We start from the raw sequence: 19,736 nt of genomic DNA, 5'->3' as shown, positions 1-19,736 counted from the left end.
TGAGCGACTGTGAACATGTTGTATTATATTTACCTTTCGTGGAGGGGATGATCCTTCCTCATCAATGACAGAAGCTTTCCTCTTCAAAATGGTACAACTGGGAGACGCGCCGGGAGGTGGAATTTCTCTGGCAAAATGCAAAAGGTTGTCCATCACTTCCTTTTCGTATTCCACATTCGGGATAGGTACGCCGTCGATTTGTCGATGAAACTGCAACTCCTTCTGACACTTTTGCATCGTTTTCATCATCCTTCGAGTTTCCGCCGAGACGAAAGCCCGCCTCCTCGCGTGTTTGGCGGGCGACTTTGCGAGTTTACTAGTGGCGGGAGACGAATTTCCGGAGGCTAACTGGAGCAATCGTTCCGCGCGCGTGCTGCTACTGGATTTTTCAACAAACGCAATCTTCGGATCTTCGGGTTTCGTTGGGATTCCAACCTCTTGCCGGACAATTCCGTTTTCGGCGGTAGGTTCGGATTTTATTTCTGATTCGAGTATTTCCCCCGGTGCTTTTTCGACTGCGATCGGTGATAAATCTTCAGTCACTTCGATTAACTCGGCATTTCTCGTTGGTGTTTCAAGATGCACCGGAGATGATTCTATGTTTCCCAATTTGCTCGGCGTTTCTACACCCGCTTCGATTTCCATTTCTTCCAAATCGAAATCATCGTTGTTTACTGTCAAATCAATTACAGCGGATATTTTTTCATCGGGAAGTTTATGCAATTCTTCAATGGCTTTAGTTTCGTCATCTTGATGCTGTAATGGTTCAACTGATAACTCCTGGGAAGACTCAATCACGTCCTCACTATTTTGAGCAGTATCCACAGTTTTAGACGTTGGTTCTGTGATGCTCTCCAATAATTTTCGTGCATTAACATACTGTTTAGGAGCTGAAGTCGGAGTACTGCACTGCTCAGTCGTTTCAAGTTGAACCTTTTTTGGTTTGGCTTTCTTTGGCGTTTTAGATCCACTGTCTGAGTGAGGGTTTTCCGAATGACGTCGAGTGGACCGCTTACTTGTGACATCCACTTTGGTGAATAATTCGCCACCGACCACATCCACCTTCAGAGTTTTAAGCAATCTTTCAACAGGGCCCAACTTTTTAAGGCTGATCTGTACAGTAGTGCCTGTATCATTTTCACTCGTCACCACAGGCTCCATTTGTACCTGAGTTTCATTTTCTACATGATTTGGCGGTGGATCTCCCTCTTTCTCATCGTCTTTGGTACCACTTTGGCCAACATTCTGATTTTCGGACTGAAACAAATCCGAAGACTGGCCATCTAAAACTGGATTCGGCTTCTGAACATCGACCAAAGCGCAGACCGAGTTTGATTGGCTCTGCGATAAATCCTGGTACAACGCCGGTATGTCAGACCTATCCTTCTTCAACATCTCCAGCTGATGTTCGTTTAACTTGCTACGATCAAATTTGTAATCGGAATCAATGGGTACGTAAGTAGCGTCGTCGTCAAAGATACTAGACGGTTTGGGTATTTCAGGCTTTTTAATTCTTTTTGATTTAATAGGATTGTTATTGAGTTGACTGCCTCTAATAGTCCCACTGGGAGATACCACAGGCTGACCAAACAAACGCAAAATCGTTGCATCCTCAGAGGTTGGCGTTTCTCTTTTTGACATCGCCACCATCTTCGTACTGCGCGATAAAATATTCGGTTTCAGAAATTTCTTTTCCAAACTGTGGATCTTTTTCAATATGCGATCTGCTTTAAATGAAAACTTTTTATCGTCGCCGCCTACTAAGTCCGAAAGTGTGCGAATTAGTGATTGGGGTATCGATTGCTTCAGCGATTCTGGAATGGATTCCAGAAGCTTCTCAAAGGGTACCAAAAGGTCATATTTCTATAAAATTATAATCAGCTTACGAACGGGTGTATTTTCAATACCTACTTTAGAATTGGGAAGTATCAAAGTGAAACATTCCAATACTGTTACAAACTTGACAGAATCGTGTTTTTCAATAGACCTCTTGTAAATGGTTAGTAGAACTGGTACCAATTGTTCTAATTCACAGGAAGTTAATTTGGAGTTGTTCAACATAGTAAATGTTAATTTCAATAGAGCATCATCTGCAAATTGATACCAATTAGCAATTGATCAAATACTATCAGGTATCAGGAAACAAGAAGGAAGATTTTGTGTGAAGTACCGGAGACATACCTATCTTATCACTTTTTCCTAAGTCCTTAAACGAATTATACAGCAAAGATATAGTCCCGTATGTTTTCGGTCCAATTATAGACTCCAATTGATTAATAACCATTATCGCTTCCATCTCACTGTTATTAGCCAACTGTCGAAATAAAGTTGTCCACTTACATATAATTTCCTGAAACAAATAAATTGTTCGAAAGTGCTTCAACTAAGGGTATGAAATCAGTACTACACTGGAGTGTCGATTATAACTACAGGAGGTAGCCACGAAAATTCAGAAATGGACATCGTCGGCGGCAAAGTAAAAAAAAACGGCTACGCCTAATAACAGTCGATTGTAACATTCTCAACATTATCAAAGCCCCAAAAGACTACAAAAAAGCCTAAACTAAAAAAAATTAGCCTTGAGTTCACGTTAACAGTGCTCCGAGCTAAGCCTATTTAATCAATTTAATTTCAGATGTAAATAAATGTTTATGCTGCATTAAGAAACGAATCAATAGAATTAAAAAGCAAAGCAGATTAGTAATCACAATTAAATTGTCTTTCAAATAATGTGCCATTTGCCATAGGATTCCATTTAAAATTTTAGGGGTTAAGCTCCCTACATAGAGGGTTCGTGACGAGGGGTAAACCGCTGGAGGAAATAGTGTACAAGTTGGGGGGAATTAAGAGGGAATTAGGGTATTTCGAAGGTATTAAAAGGAATTAATAGGTATTTTGAGAATTACCGAGGAAATTAAAGGTATTATGAGGTATTAGTAGGGAATTAAAAGGAATTAAAAGGAAAAGGAGGAAATAAATAGGTTTGCGCATGCGCTAACATACATCAGAATTAAAATGACGCATCGTTTTACATCAGTGACTCGTATAGTGCATACCTCGGTGCATACTAGCTGTAAACTGTGACGTGCCGGTATAATATTTGGTATAAGATTTTATTAAAGATGCTTGTTTGTATTTAAATTTTTTTATTACTCTGTCTTGGATTAAGTATCTTTTGTTTGTTTTGGTAATAACATTATGTACTGAATAAATTAATATTTTTTTATGGAATTCATATTTTTTAAACTTCACCACTTGCTTACCTATGAACCAAAAATAAATTTATATTTTAAAACGTTTATGTTACTACGGAGAAATCAATAAGTTCAATAAATAATTTTAGTAAAGTTATAAAGGTAGATATTAGTCTTTTTTTATCTATTTTGTTTATTTATTGCCCCTCTCTTGTTCCGTGCCCTCAACAGGCTTGCGCACAGTTACAGAGTGACCCGCATAATGCTTTCAAGTTGTTGTATACTACTCCTGTATATTTACCTTACGAATTAGGGAAACTGCAGGAAAACCTAATTCAGAGTAGCCGGCAGAATGCTCGAAACTGATCTAAGGAAATTCCTATCTCTGATAGAAATGAAAAATTCTTACCTCAGCCCAGGTTCGAACACCCGTCCTCCGGCTTTGTAGCCCAATGATAGAGAATAGAGCTATTGTAAGAATTATGGGGAATTCAGAGCAATAATGTAGGTAGGTATTAATAGAAAATAAAAAAAATTGTGGAGAATTGAGAGCATTATTAAGGTATTAATAGGAACTAAAAACGTTTTGCGGAGTTCATGGCTATAATTAAGGTATTAATAGGAAATAAAAAAATTAGGAGGAATTAAGGAATTAAAGGGAATTAAAGGGAATTTTTTTCAGGAAAAGGTATTTGGTGTACAAATTTTTGCTAGCGGTTTACCCCTCGGTTCGTGATTGTATTCCAAAAGTTGTCCCCCTTGAAAAAAATTGATGTGTTTCAATTTTTCGAAATTTCTAAATTTAGTACCCTAAAAACGCCCTCTGTATACTTCTCGTTGAGCCACTCTGTATTTGGGCGTATTTGAAAAGACAGTCTGTCGTGTTTAATGGTAAAGTTGTGTAGAAGAAAGAAAGCTAGAGTGTTTCAAGAATTTTCTTTACGTCGTAATAAAAATGAACGTTAAGTCGAGGTAAGAGGAAACGTGCAAGAGTGCTATGGATATCGAGCGTTTGTCACTAAAGAGAAGCCTTTCTTTAAGGTCCTCAAGTTATCAGTTAAAAGGACTTTTTCCACCACCAAAGCGCTCATACTATAATTGTAATTAGAACGAAGTCAGCGCCATCTAGATTCAAGTGCAAGTTAAGTCAAAGAAGTGAAGTTTAGAAGCATCATCAGCTTGGTTGTTGTGTTATGTGTTAGCGCATCTGTTTGTTGAAAAGCGCAATTATGTCAGGATGATAAGATTATTTAACTTAAGGTAATTAAAACTTATTTTTGTTTTTAATCCATCGTTTATTGCGTGGTGTGCTTTATCTGGCCCTCAGTGCCATTTTTTTCGGTTTATTTGATTGATGTTGAATAAATTTGTTTAATCTGAAAATGAATAGTTTTGGGTTTAGTCATAGAGTAAATAATATAAAGAGGGATAGGATATTGTTGCAGTAGAAAATCTTGTAAGGAAGTGTTGCTATCTTGTGACTGTTCTTCAAAGCTGTTGTATCGCTGTATTACCATATAGCAGCATGTAACCTGTATTACCTATTTAAATATACTGACAACAAAGTTGAGATTTGAATTATGTCATTACTTTGCACCAGACACAGACCATGATACTGTCAGCATTATATTTAATCACCGGAATCTGATATTATGCTTCCGATGCAAGGAGTCTTTTAATTCTTTCAGGCTATAGACCTATTTATTTATTTATTTATTTTAACGCCTTACCTTACCCAATTAAGGTAAAAGCACCTAAAATGGACCACGCACCAAAAATGAGTCACTGAAAATAATGCCTTAAAAACAAGAATTCCCGACATTGAGGGGAAGTGTTATATAAACAATGAGTAAGCCTATTCATTACAGAAGTACCTGAAAAGGGTCGCGTTATGATCGTGTTGCTGTATTTTAAACAATGAAAGCATTTATGTAGTGTCGTTGTACTTCTCGTTCTCAGTGTTCAGTAGTTTTTCTAAACGTTCATGCTAAGGAGGTAAGTTAATTCGTCATTTTTATTTTACTTTCGTATTGCTTATTTTTCACCAGAATGAGACCTTATACTAACTTAGAGAGCTTTCTTTAAGTCATGTTATATAAATCTATTAAAAAAAACGAAATATCAATTAATTTTAGGGGGGGGGGTCATTTTAGGAACATTAAAATGTCCAGGGCGCCTATATTGGGCCACGTGGTCCAATATAGGAGCATGCGCCAAAATCGTGCTTAAGGTTGAAATATGCATGGCATGAAATACTAATTCGATCTGTATATGTGACAATGTTATATCTGGACGCGATCCAAAAATGGGCCGGGCGGCCCATTATTGGTACATATGCGTCCCACTATAGGTGCACCGATGTTTGTTAGAGTTATTTAGCAAAATATTTACTCCAATTTTAGCATTATGGAAAAATCTGGTAGAAAGAAATACCAAAAGTATACGGAAGAAAAAGTGAAAAAAGCCTTGGATGATGTAGACAAGAGAATGAGCATTCGAGCAGCGGCAATTGCCCATTCCATACCACGAGCGACCCTCCTTCGGATATCAAAGGGAGGAATATTAGCTACCAAAACAGGACCATCCACAGTTTTAAGTGAGGAACACGAAAGAATAATCGTGTTTTGGATTAAAACCATGGGTAAAGCAGGATTTCCTGTATCTAAAGAAACCTTGCTTTACAGCGTAGAAAAGCTGGCAAGTGAGGTTGGAGTGACATTTGCAGAAGGGAAGACAAGACCAGCAAGAAAATGGTATGAGTGTTTTCGAAAACGTCATCCGCAAATAAGTGACCGAACTAGTCAAAATTTGACGTCACGAAGAAGAAATGTCCAACAAGAAGATCTTGATAGGTGGTTCAACGAAGTGGAATCTTATGTCAAAGAAAACCAACTTCAAGCAGCATTCGAAGACCCTGCACGCATTTTTAATACGGACGAAACTGCGTTTTTTTTAAATCCAAAACCTGGAAAAGTATTGGCCGAAAAGGGAATTAAGAATGTTTATACAGCCGCTGGTGCTGATGAAAAAGAAAATTTGACGGTTTTGATTACTGCAAATGCTGCAGGTCAGCTTGCACCACCGATGATTGTGTATAGGTACGTATTTATTATTCTTTTTTGATTCATATCCACAGTTCTTCTAAGTACTTGCATTTGCCAGTAGTGGAAACTTTACAGGTACGCAAGAATTCCCGCCAACATAGCTCATTCGGTACCACCTGGATGGGCAATGGGAAGGTCAGAAAATGGCTGGATGACGCAAGAAACGTTTTACGAATATATGGCGATTATATTCGAACCGTGGTTAACATTGACCAATATAGCCAGACCAGTGGTTTTTTTCATGGATGGTCACACGTCACATATGTCTCTACCATTGACTAATTTTTGTTTAAAGCATGAAATAGAACTAGTGGCACTTTTTCCGAATGCAACTCACCTTTTACAACCAACGGACGTGGCCGTATTCCATACGTTAAAAGCAACTTGGAAGCAAAAAGTATCGGAATGGAGAATGGCCAATGATGGGAAACAAATCGCTCCTGTGCTGAAGTCCGTTCTAGATGAATTGTTAGATAAGACAATCAGCAATGGATTTAAAGCATGTGGTCTTATGCCATGGGATTCAAAAGGGAAGTACCGAACCTGATGTGAGCAAAACTGATAGATCAACTAAAAATAAAGACTTGGAAATTTTTTTAAGAATGTTTCAACATGAAATAGGTGAAGCAAAATTGAACAAGTTTAAAACATGTCATGGAGAGTGGACAGGGTCAGTAGAAGATAGTGGTTTATATGCTATATGGAAAAAAACTACAGACCAATTAGATTTGGAGGTGCAGGTAGGTGCTTCAATAAATAGTATTAACTTTATTAGCATGTTTTATGATCAAAAGGTGGCATTTGTGGACGCAAAACAACCAACGGTTAGCACTCCTTCAGAATCTTTATCCTCAACTCCACAAAATGTTATTCTTGATGTTACACCAGTAACAGAACAACCGGGAACGTCATATGCAGCCCCAAAAACACCAACAGATGTTGATACGGGCGAGTTGTCAAATACGGTGGCAGCCTCGGGAGCAGCAGAATCTAGGTCAGACTTGCCTATGATTCCGTCACCATTTAAAAGGGCGTTTTTATGGCCGGTTCAAACAGCTGGCCCAAAAAAGAGAGCGAAGGAAAAAATTCCCGCTGTGTGTACGTCTCCAAGTATGCTCACTTACTATAAGAAGAAAGAGGAATTAAAGCAAAAAAAGAAGAAGAAAAAGAAGAAAGAAAAATGAAACGAGAAGAAAAGAAAAGAACTACAGAAGAAAAAAAAAAAAGGATTGCAGCAGAAAAAAAGAAAAAACGATTACACGATGAATCGGCTAGTGATTTGGAACCACCACTACAGGAGTCATCCGATTCACCATGGGAAGTAGAAAACTGATGGAAGTGAAGACATAGAACCTGCCGTACAAACAAAGGAAGTTAAAACAGGGAACTACGTTTTGGTAGAATTCATGGGTGGTAAAAGAAAGTCTACAAAATACACGTATTTGTGTATAGTTCAAGAACATGGTACTGAAGGGATTAAAGTACAAGGACTAAAATCAGTAGATACAGAAATGATGAAATTTGTTATAGTTGAGAATGACATTTCTTTCATTTCCATTAATCAAGTCCTAGGTGTAGTCAGCCAACCCGAAGTTGCAATGGTTGATAGAAGATTGACGTATGTTTTCAAAAAAAAAGTTGCCGTCAATGAAATGTAATATTTTATATTTTTTTTGTATTATAATACTTTTTCCATGACTGTGTTTTTTGTAAAATCTACCATTTATTAAAATACTAATTTAATATTCTCATGAGTTCGTAACATTTCTTGTGTAAATCCAGGTTTAAATAGTATATAAAGTCATTCCAATGTTGGCTCAATTTTGGGGGGTCCATTATTAGATCTACACATACAAGGGGTGTTCATTATTGGTACATGCTCCCGAGAATGTTTGGAATTATCTAATGGTACTTTAGAAGGTGCATGTTAACGTTACATCCATTGATTATTGTAGACAAAAGTTGATAGTAGAGTAGAATCCGGCTTGCCGTCATTGTCATTGTCCTACTTCGAGAGAAATATGAGTTAACGTCCTTAAGCGACCCATTATTGGTGCATTTACCTTACAAACTTTATTTGAATTTAGCTAGCAATGAAAATTAAATAGGTACAGTGAGAAAATATAACTGATTATGCGTATAATTTCTAATGTTTTTGTTGGATTAGCGGTACACATAGACCGTTTTAACACTGCTTTAGCAAATTTGTTTGGAATTTACGCAAACAAGGTCCTTTTGCGCAATTCACTAATGTGGGAGTGCTGTAAGTATAGTGTATTTGTGAGAGAAAAGATCAATTCCATCCATACTACCATTGTATACCATTGTATATATAGATGTATATTATATACGATGATATTTTTTTTCGGGGCAAAAAAAAAGGCAGTGTATAACATTCCTTTTTTCCAAAAATCGACTGCACCAAAATTTCTCGGGAAAACACTTTTTCTTAGTAATTTTGGGGCGGACAATCCAAAACAATTCGTACTTTTTCGATCAGACTTCTCAATCAAAAGTTACTAGAAACGCATTCAAAAAATACTACATCAGAACTGATTCGGCACTGGGCAGTCGGCAGTTCTGCACAGAAAAATCAGGAAAATTCTCTCTTCGCTGAACTACTTCCTACTTTACGAAGATTGAATTACTTTTACGTAAATCAGTGATGTCATTTAAAACGCTATGCCGTCTTGCGATGCAAATATAGCTGAGATAATGTTCTATAATGGGCATCATCAAACGATGCAAAAGTTTATTATTAAATGACAAATTGTGGTAGGTCAAGGTAAAGACCATCTTTCGTCAATGGCAGAATAAGCAGCACATTCATAATAATAATAATAATAATAATGACATTTATTGTTTTAAGTAAGACAGTATTTTAATTTATAAAAAAAAGAACAACTCAATAGGGCGGAGTTCAGACTGGAACTACCAAGATAACCCCATCTGCTCTACCACTCAACCCTTCAACAATCTATATTAATTACAGTGACAAGAACAGTTGTTATTACAGACCCGGTAATGAGAGAGAGAGAGAGAGATAACTATAACTAAGAGTGAAATGCAAAAGCGCAGACTGCTATCTATAGCTAAAGTACAAAAATTTATAAAAAAGCAAAGAAAGAATGGTGTTATGTGAGTAGCAAAATGTTGCTGATAAATAAAAGTATACATTTCATGGTTGCGTGTCGCCCACTCCTTTCTCCACTTATTAACGCACAGCGAGCTGACATAACAACATTAACAAGCAGTGTTAGTAATAATTTAGTACACTATTCTTGAATTCAGAGGGAGCGTCGGCATTTGCTTTTCGCCATCTATGTTCAGGGATAGTCTCTCACTGTCACAAATTTATACAGCATGGAACCTCTTTATATTATTTACTCTATGGTTTAGTCAAGCCCAAATTACAACCTAGATAAGAGTGTTAAATTTATATTTATTTAAATGTTCCTATTGTATTAATGTAAATGTTATTATCGGAGTTGCTTCGTCACTGTTTTCCAAATTAAACATAACAGCAAATATTTAAAAAAATTGAAAAGATACTCAAAAACATGAAGAACACATGTGAACGAAACCTACTCAGACAAAAGGTCTAAATGAAACCTGTTCCCCTGAGATAATGATGACTACGGAAGACAAAACTTCACAATTTTTCTCAGAGTCTGGGAAGGTTGGCCTAACCACTAGGTGCGCCAAACTAAACCTTTCCTATCGTCTAGAACTCAGCATGGATTTGCAGGCTATATGACTTTGTCTAGAGAAATAGAGGCCGGCTATGCTCAAAAGGGTCTCCGATTCGGAGATGAGAGCTTTGATAGATAGTAGGTGAGGTTGGAAAAGCAACCTCGCGCCTCAGCTGAAACCCTGTCAACTCAACAACACTGGCAAAGTATAAAATAAATACTGAAATAATTCAGCTCACAAAGAACAATGTAACGATTTAATTACCAGTATACTTACATTATAAATGTTAGGTTGATGACTATAATAACGAATCTCTTGAAGATCTGCAATAGGCCACATCATAAACTCTACAATTTTATTTTGTAGCATCTTGCTATTTTTCTCCCCACCGTTATGGCACAAAGAAAGTACGTTGTCTACGCATTCCAACCATAATATTAAAGAATTGAGAAATACACTGGTAGCATCGCCTTTCGTTAGTATTTTGTACACTTCCATAAACCACACATCTTGCGCCTTACCATCTTTACTATAATTACACAGATCAGTGATAAGCGGTCGATCACTGTAAACAGTAGACATTAATAATAAATTACGGCAACACTTTCGCACTTACAGTAAAAATAGTTCTTCACTGTACTTCAAGAGCAACTTGAATAGTGGCAAGAAGATTAAATCGTTAAAAATGTTAACATCAAAAAATTTTCCCTCGGCTAGTACTTCCAAGATTGGTTTTATGGCGTAAAGTAAATACTTGTTGGTCGCATGGATAAGCTAATGAAAAAATTGTGAAACAAAAAAAAAGCACTAGGGAAAGTACCTTAATGTGGAATATCAAATCTGCAACTATAATCTGTATGGTTTGCTTTTGTTGTGCTGCCTCGCAACCCCGAAGTAAATTAAAGAAAGAGCCCCACATACATTTTTGGACCTGAAAATTTAGTTTTACATAGGAAACTGTGGGTGTTCTAAAAATTACCTGAAATAGGTCAGAAGTAGGCATCCATTGTGAGTTCACGGGAGAGCACTGGCGCAGAGCAGATAATATCCAACTTTCAAATTCCTTAAAGTTTTCGGCTTTAACCAATGGCTCGTTTAGCTTAAGAATCTTCTCATAATTATAGCATCCGCTTTCCTCAGTGTGACCATAGTGACCTAATTGGAACAGTGAGACAGATTTGAGACCAGCATTTCGTTGGGACTCACCAATAACTTCTAAAAGCACAAGCGTTGCGTCTTCATGAAATTTTGGCTCTTGCTGTGATTTTTCGCTGCACGACTTTTTGTCCTCAGAGTAACAAGCAGAAAAGAACGTTTTTAAATACGGAAGCGCACCTTGTTGTAATGTGCCAAGTAGATGCGCCCAAATTTCGAGGCGTTTATGCGATATTCGAGGATTTGAAGTGGACACATTTGACTTCAAAGGGGTAATTAGCAAGTTCATCTGCTTGGGAGCGCGTAGACGATCCATGTCCAGGCTGTAGTTGTCGATTAATTCCTAAAAGAATTTGTTTAATACCAATGGACCAGCCAACAATTACATTAAAACTAACAGCTAGGTCTGATTTTCGGGCATTTTCAGAAAGGGAAAAGCTGCTATTGTGAACACTGTCCGCCTGTCTGTTACTTACTCAATACAGTCTGTACTTTTTATACGGGGCTATATAAAACTTGATGATGATTTCTCAGAAAAGAACATATTGCAAATTTCTTAACGGTAAATTATTTTTATTTAATTGTATCTGTTCAAATAACACCAGAAAAAAATAAAAACGGAATCGGCAGATTTCGGTTTTTCTGGTATATCTTCGGAAGTAATCGGAATTTTCTGGTTTTCTGTTTAATTACGCAATCTTTCTCTAATCGTTGTATCTTCTATGGTTTCGGAGATCCCCAAGGTAGACATCTTTATCTTGGACACAGTGTATAATATTATAAAGACTACAGAAAATGTATTAGAAGCAAGATTCAACATTTGTAAATTTTGCTTACATTTTGTTTATTGAAAAAAAAAATATTAAAAAGTAAAGGTGGTGTAGGTTATTTTCAGGGTAAAAATTATATATTAATTAAGAATAAATAATGATGCTCATTTATTTTTTTATCGCAACTGCCATTTGGTAAACCAATTTGATAATATACCTACTATAAATGCAAATAGAAGCAAATGTCTACATTTCATATATTTTTGTAAAGATGTATTCCATTTTTGTAAAATATACAGGGTGTTCTATTAAAAATTATCCAAATTTGCACTTGTAGATTCCTACAAAACTACCATCTATACTGATGCATGCTGTAATGCGGAAAAACTGGAGGGCGTTGGTAAGGTTCCAATAGAAAACAACATATCAACTTTTTGGAACTGTTAAATGTTTCTGGCATATGCTCAGAAGTAATGGGAAGTAATAACTGTATAACTAACAGAGCTGGGCAGTATTCGATTTTGTAAATACTTTTTAGTATTCAACTCCTTTAAAGTATTCAAATTTGAACTAGTAGTCCAATCTTGGAACTGTTTGAAATTATGGATTCTACAGGCCACATTCTATAAGAACATTTTTTTTCCGGGTCGATCTGAGACAATTTTTTCTTCGGGCTTCAAAAAAAGGCAGTGTATAACCTTCCTTTTTTAGCAAAAATCGACTGCACCAAAATTTCTCGGGAAAACACTTTTTCTTATTAATTTTGGTGCGTAGAATCCAAAACAATTCGTACTTTTTCGATCAGACTTCTCAATCAAAAGTTATAGACTAGAAACCAATTTCGAAAAAAAATTCAAAGGGCTGTAACTTTTGAACTAGTAGTCCAATCTTGGAACTGTGTGAAATTATGGATTCTACAGGCCACATTCTATAAGAAAATTTTTTTCTGGGTCGATCTGAGACAATTTTTTTTTCGGGGCTCAAAAAAGGGCAGTGTATAACCTTCCTTTTTTACCAAAAATCGACTGCACCAAAATTTCTCGGGAAAACACTTTTTCTTATTAATTTTGGTGCGTAGAATCCAAAACAATTCGTATTTTTTCGATCAGACTTCTCAATCAAAAGTTATAGACTAGAAACCAATTTCGAAAGAAAATTCAAAGGGCTGTAACTTTTGAACTAGTAGTCCAATCTTGGAACTGTTTGAAATTATGGATTCTACAGGCCACATTCTATAAGAAAATTTTTTTCCGGGTCGATCTGAGACAATTTTTTCTTCGGGCCTCAAAAAAAGGCAGTGTATAACCTTCCTTTTTTACCAAAAATCGACTGCACCAAAATTTCTCGGGAAAACAGTTTTTCTTATTAATTTTGGTGCGTAGAATCCAAAACAATTCGTACTTTTCGATCAGACCTCTCAATAAAAAGTTATAGACAATAAAGAAATTCACACTGTGCACATTTTAAGCATTTGAAAGTATTGTGAGTTAACATATGCCTAGGTAAGTATAGCTAAGTAACTTTACTTATACTGGTACCAGCATGTCAGAAGGATACAGCGGGCTATGCGCCGATGACTAATTTAGAACCTGTAAGAGGAGCCAACTGGGTCCGTGGCGATAAGTGCAATCATTGTTTAAATACTTTATTTAAATAATGGTGCAATTAATAGAATATGAATAGTAAAGATGCGTCTGGTAAAGTTCCTTGTATAATCACACTGTGCACATTTTCAATCCTTTGAAGAGATGCCGTTTGACTAAAGCGAATTTCAACTTATTATATTTTTTTGCAATCAAAAAGAAAATGTGTATTCAATTTTTCAAAAATATACACGGCGTTTCATTAAAAATTTACCAAATTACTAACTTTGCGATTTTTATTTGTTTTTTTAACTTTATCTGTGGATTTATTAAATATTGTTATTACATACTTGTTGTTAATAGTAAATAGCATGCTTACTTTGTTAGCCGTCAGTCGTGTTTCATTGCCAATAAATGTAAAGACTTTGTGAAAACAAATACCTATTGTTTCCTTATATACAGGGTGGGGCACGGGAAACTCCCACATTTCAAAAGGTTGTTAAAAAAAAACTAATCGAGATAATGAAACAAGAATTTATTTATCAAAAAGATTACCTCATGTAGTTTTTTCAAACTACGTTTTAAAAATAATATCGTCTAAATGATGGCCTTGCCGGGCAATACAGATATTGAGCCTTTCGTGGAAGTTTCGCATGACTTTCTCAAGTGTGGTGGAGGTTATCTGGGCGATTTCTCCCTCGATTGCGGTTTTGAGGTCTTCCAGGGTCCTTGGACGATGTTTGAAAACCTCGGCCTTGAGGTAACCCCATAGATAAAAATCACAAGGGCTTAAATCGGGGGAGCGCGGGGCCACTGAATGGGCTCATGCAAGGAGACCACCTGCCCGGGGAACATCTCCTGGAGAATAGCGCGTGAACGACGGGCTGTGTGTGCTGTAGCACCATCTTGTTGGAACCAGAAGCTCTCACGTTCATGTTCCTCACCGAATTCTTCGATTTTTGGCCTCAAAAAATTCTCAAGCATGTCACAGTACCGATCAGAGTTCACAGTAATCGTGACACCACCCTCCTCAAAAAAATAAGGCCCAATGATGCCTACAGACGACAGTGCACACCAAACTGTGACCTTGGGGCTGTGAAGGGGTCTTTGGTGAAGCTCTCGAGGGTTCTCAGCTGCCCAATAACGGCAGTTTTGCTTATTCACACACCCTGACAGATGAAAATGAGCTTCATCGCTAGTCCACAAAACCGCAGTGGGAGGCACTTGTTGAAGGATCGCCTCACAACATTCCACACGTCGCCCCCAGTCTGTTGGGGACAATTCCTGGGCAACCATGATCTTGTAGGGGTGCAAATTGAGGTCAGTATGCAAAATCCGCCTCACTGTTCTCGCCGAAATCTGAAGAGCAGAAGCATGTTTTCTCGCAGAACGCGTAGGACTCTGTTCGATCGACGCCCTCACTCGAGCAATGTTTTCAGGGGTTCTAACGGTGACAGCTGGGCCTTTCTTCTTTGAATTTAGCGCAGATCCTGTTGCTCTAAACTTTTGCACCCAAGACAAAATTGTTTTCCGGTCGGGAACACTAGCAGACGACGACAAACTGTACCTTGTACGGAATGCCCTCAAAGTAGCAGTTACAGATTCACCATTTTTGAAAAAAGTCTCGATAATGAACGCACGCTGCTCACCTGACCACGGCATGGTAACGACTGAAAACTACATCACTCACCGCTCCGAACGAGACCTACCCCACTCCTCTACAACCGCCCATATCCCAACAGCAGTTTTTTTTAATGTGGGAAGTTCCCGTGCCCCACCCTGTACTAAGATACAGAGACTTAATAAACTTCACACAGTAAAATAATTTATTTATGTATAGATTAATGCTAGGAAGCTTCCCGAATATTAGAGGAATCTCTATGGACATCCATTCTAAATGTATACAAAGTCGATGGAATATCCTATTGAATATCTTTGCATATTATAGGAATTTTATTATCATGGTATATCCACTTGTCATGACGCATGTCTGATACATATACATGAAAATACACGAGAATATACATAACACATCTAAAACACATAGGTATGTGAAATCTGCCAAACGTATATCCCTGGCACATACAGTGCACATTTTTGACATACTTTTCCACATTATTGTTATGGATATACAAAATTCCACAGACAATGTGCATGTGATATTCATGTATACCTATAGTTCTGCTATGCAGAATGTGGATGAAAACGTTGACACAGAATTGGCCATACAATTTTAGAAAAAAAATGAGTAAGTACTTCTAGAGCTTGTGTAAGTACCTACTATTGGACTTACCTTGGGACTTTTTCAAAGAAAGTATTTGATGTGAATTAACAAAGCATGCCAAAAGTTAGCACAGACCTTTAACTAACTGAGCTAATGCCACAGTATAAATAATACGACTTTCTACCATGGTTAAACCTACCTTCCAGCACTCATAGGCATAATATCGATCATCTAAATTATGACTGCGAAATGCACCCTCAACAATTTTAAGTATATTATTCATCAGATCCACACAGGAATGTATCACTTTTCCAAAACACTTCAAAAGAAACTTAACAAGTTTGGACCAACTGGGATCGTTTTGGTTTCTTATAACGCCTATCCTTTTAATGTAACTGAAAAATAATCACGTAGGCAAGCTAAAAATCACCTATCGATTGTGACGTACCAATTTTTCACTTTGTTCTTAAACTCTTCCAGCTGACAACTAGTGAGCAACTGAATAGAAAAACGAGGCAATAGTTCCATTGCGAAATCTATTAACTTAGAGCGTAGTTGCACGTTCTCAGTCTCAAACATGGTAGACATGAGAGTATCGTAGAAAAACTGCAAACAATTGTTGGCTGGTACATCAGTCATTACACATAGCAGAAGATCGAACATCTACAAACAGTCAAAACTGAATATCAAAGGACAATTAGTGTGTTACTCACCTTACTACCGACTTCCATGTCGTTTACGCTGCTATCTAATTGTGTCAAGTCGTAGCAATTCGTGACTACTAACCTATGAAGACACGTCTGAATGCAACTTAACGCGCACTCTTTTACTGTGCCGGAATATTTGTGATTGGACTCAAAAGCTACTGCCAGGTACGAATGTGGGACAACTTTGCCGACATAGTTCTCAGAATTACAATTAAAGAGCAGCTCCAATAGGGTAAAGACGCTTACTAGCAGCTCAGAATTGGAGGTATCCAGCTCGGAATTACACAAAGTAAAGACTTGCCGTGTCAGTATTTTATCATCGACACTCCCTTGCAGTTTGCAAGAATATAAACACTCCCTTATAACGTTAAACTTCTTCAATTTTTCCGAGTCTCCCAACGATGGTTCCTGCAGGCTAGACACCGCCAAACGGATTTTGTTTACGTTATCCTTATCCATTGTACCATCCAATTATGCAGAACTACCCACTTTTCACTAATTACACTCTTCTTTTTCTCGTTTCAAAGGCTTTTCAGGAAATGCTCTTTGAACGATCGTCTAAGTTCCCAACAAAAACAACTTAACCAAAATAAAAATAGCGGGAACTTCAACTTCATCTTGCCAACCCCCGCAAAAATTCCCTAAAACATACACAATAAAACGCGCGAAAAGTTTCCGCTCCATTCAAACGTTTTCCCCTATGTATCTTTTTTGTTTATTTATATTTAAATTATTATCGTTAATATGTAATTAATTTTCCTTGTAAGTTGTCTTTCTGTTTTATTTTTACTATCTATACATCACATGTAACAGCCACATAATTTTGACATAGAAGGCCTAAAGATATAAAAAAGGTACCTACCTACACTTTAACACCTCATTGCGTGCAATAAAAAAGAATCCCTTGTTACAAGACCGTTTGTGGTGGTCTTTAACAGTTGGTGATAATAATTGGCTTTAAACTTTGACGCATATGGTCTTTTTAAAGACATGAAAAATAGGACCTAGGCTATTTAGTCGCCTTAGACTTTAGAGAAATGCCTGATTGGAGGCAACACTTTTCAAGGAGGTTCTCTCTGTATTTTACGTGAGAACGAATAAGGGATGGGGTAACTACTCGTTTTTCCGGGCTAAGACAATGAGAGCATTCAAAGTTGGGGTGTAGGGATTTATTTATTGCTACCCATGGGCGGATCAACGGAGGTGCAAATGGACCTTCCAAGGGTCTGGATTGTAATGCTCATAGAATAACAATTGTCATGCGCTTGATTTCAAGAATACCCAATTTACTGCATCTCCTGCGGTTGAGAGGGAATGTATATCTACTAATCCACCACCATACATAAAGGCGGCTCTGCAGTGAATGTTGAACTATCCGCAAAACAGCGAATCATTTCTTTAAGATTTTGATTTTATAACCGCATTTAAAAAAAGGGCCGACGTCAAATATATTGTAGGTATTAACCAACAGAAGGATTGTGCGTAAACCAAATTTTGAAGTTTACCATAATTTTGGAAATAACTAGTACAATTGATAAAGCTTGTCTTTAAGATAACGACGCCTCTATAAAACATACAGACATGGGTTTTGGCGATTTAGAACCAGCTAACAAAATTGTATGATTGTACATAGATATATCTTTTTCATCCCTTAAATTAAGAACAAAAATTGGGGAAAATGTTTTGATGACATCATGAAGTATTTCACCAATTGAAAGCACAGTTAGGCAACTTAAATTACACCATACGCCCGCCGGCGAAATTGAAATTGTCATTACCTGAAAATTACGAATTAATCCTATTCATTTTTCTAACAATAGATTTAGAGATTAGGCTATTCATTGTTATCTGCAATGGAATTCACCTCCTTGGGCTTTGTTCGGCGTCATTAACACCTTCCTATAATTAGAAAATAGTATTCCTTTACTGGTTTCAGTGATTAGAAGTTTGTAATGGTAAGATTCTTGTGGATACCTACTTCCGTACTTACATCAAGTATTACAGGCCGTGTCACGCAAACCGATACCTAAAAGTATTCAGGCTTTCATTGATCAATTAAATCTGACAACATACCAACATAGTTATTCTTGACCTGTCGAAAGAATGATCGTTTCACTTCTGGTTCTATCGCATGTCGATAGCAACTTCTTATTTTAAATAGACCACCCTGTATTTTCGAAATCTACATGAAAATTTGATACCAATTTCCCTATATGCAGCATCAAAGGTTTTCAAGTTATTCAAGATTTTGAACATTTTTTATGTATGGCTGTTCCTTATTTTCAGTCCTGTATATATGACTCCGTTGGCTTCAATTTCAAAAAGTATTCCAAAATCGGCAGTACTCACTTGATCCTGCGTAACAATGATTTAAATTTTGTTCGCCCTTCTACAGGGTGTTTTAAAACTAGTGGTCAACTTTATTTAACTTCAAACCTTAAAAAGTTGATTTTTTCAAACGAATCATGCTTTAGGTATTTTTTTGCACTTTCAAATGTCAAAAAAATTCTACATTGATCTAGTATTACATTCCCTATACATATAATTCTGTTATGCTTTCCGTTTTATTAGATTTTCTAAAATTGTGACCGTTATGCATAATTTTCTTAGGAGGCCTTGAAATAAATGCGTTAGTAGATGTTATTTTCCCAGCATTTGAGAATTTACATGAAGAAAACAACTGGTTTCAACATGACGAAGCGCGGGCTCATTCTATCCATGATCCTTATATATCTTTCACTAACATTTTTGAAGATAGAAGCCAGAGGTCCGTGGCGTTGGCCTCCTAGAACTTATCAGATATAACGCCATTGGGGTTTTTTGTGTGGGGTCATATAAAGACAACATTTACTTCACACCAGTTGCTTTTCGTGAAGAACTGGAAGTTAGGCAGAGAAGAGCTTTTGATGAAATGGATGTAGTAGACATTAGAGAGACGATTCCCAACGGAATTAATCGGAAGATCCTATTATGTATTGAAAAAAACGGTGGTCACGTAGAACAAACCCTCAATTGATGTTGCTTTTTTTTATATTGTCGTTTGTTATTATTACCTGTTTCTGTTTATTATGTCTTCTTTATTTAACTTTTTGTTCATTCTACCATCACTATCAACTATAACTATAAAAAGGTCTGACAAGTTTAGTCTTCTAACGTTATTTCAACGCTTTCTAAAAAAATTATGCATAAGGGTCACAATTTTAGAAAATCTAAAATAAAACGGAAAGCATATAACAGATAGGTAAACGGAACGAAATAGTAGATTGCTGTAGAATTTTTTTCCACATTTGAAAGTGCAAAAAAATA

At 36.8% G+C, this 19,736-nt stretch overlaps 1 protein-coding gene across 1 annotated transcript in view; it reads right to left on the bottom strand.

Annotated features, from left to right (window-relative positions):
* Positions 1 to 17,004, bottom strand: part of LOC116175663 — a 17,255-nt gene extending 251 nt beyond the window's left edge. The window contains exons 1-11 of the mRNA XM_031493895.1: positions 16,437 to 17,004; positions 16,172 to 16,386; positions 15,923 to 16,118; positions 11,198 to 11,489; positions 10,971 to 11,146; positions 10,812 to 10,922; positions 10,608 to 10,765; positions 10,268 to 10,556; positions 2,182 to 2,350; positions 1,912 to 2,090; positions 34 to 1,863 (exon numbers count right to left, since the gene is read on the bottom strand). Coding sequence (XP_031349755.1) covers positions 34 to 1,863; positions 1,912 to 2,090; positions 2,182 to 2,350; positions 10,268 to 10,556; positions 10,608 to 10,765; positions 10,812 to 10,922; positions 10,971 to 11,146; positions 11,198 to 11,489; positions 15,923 to 16,118; positions 16,172 to 16,386; positions 16,437 to 16,889 — 4,068 coding nt within the window. The 5' untranslated portion in view covers positions 16,890 to 17,004. The remainder of the gene's footprint in view (positions 1 to 33; positions 1,864 to 1,911; positions 2,091 to 2,181; positions 2,351 to 10,267; positions 10,557 to 10,607; positions 10,766 to 10,811; positions 10,923 to 10,970; positions 11,147 to 11,197; positions 11,490 to 15,922; positions 16,119 to 16,171; positions 16,387 to 16,436) is intronic.
* Between the last annotated feature and the right edge of the window lie 2,732 nt (positions 17,005 to 19,736).

The sequence above is a fragment of the Photinus pyralis genome, unplaced genomic scaffold (assembly GCF_008802855.1).
Source record: "Photinus pyralis isolate 1611_PpyrPB1 unplaced genomic scaffold, Ppyr1.3 Ppyr1.4_LG7, whole genome shotgun sequence".
Lineage (NCBI taxonomy): Eukaryota > Metazoa > Arthropoda > Insecta > Coleoptera > Lampyridae > Photinus > Photinus pyralis.
Note: the sequence above shows the minus strand (reverse complement) of the source record. Positions and strands in the feature narration are given on the sequence as shown.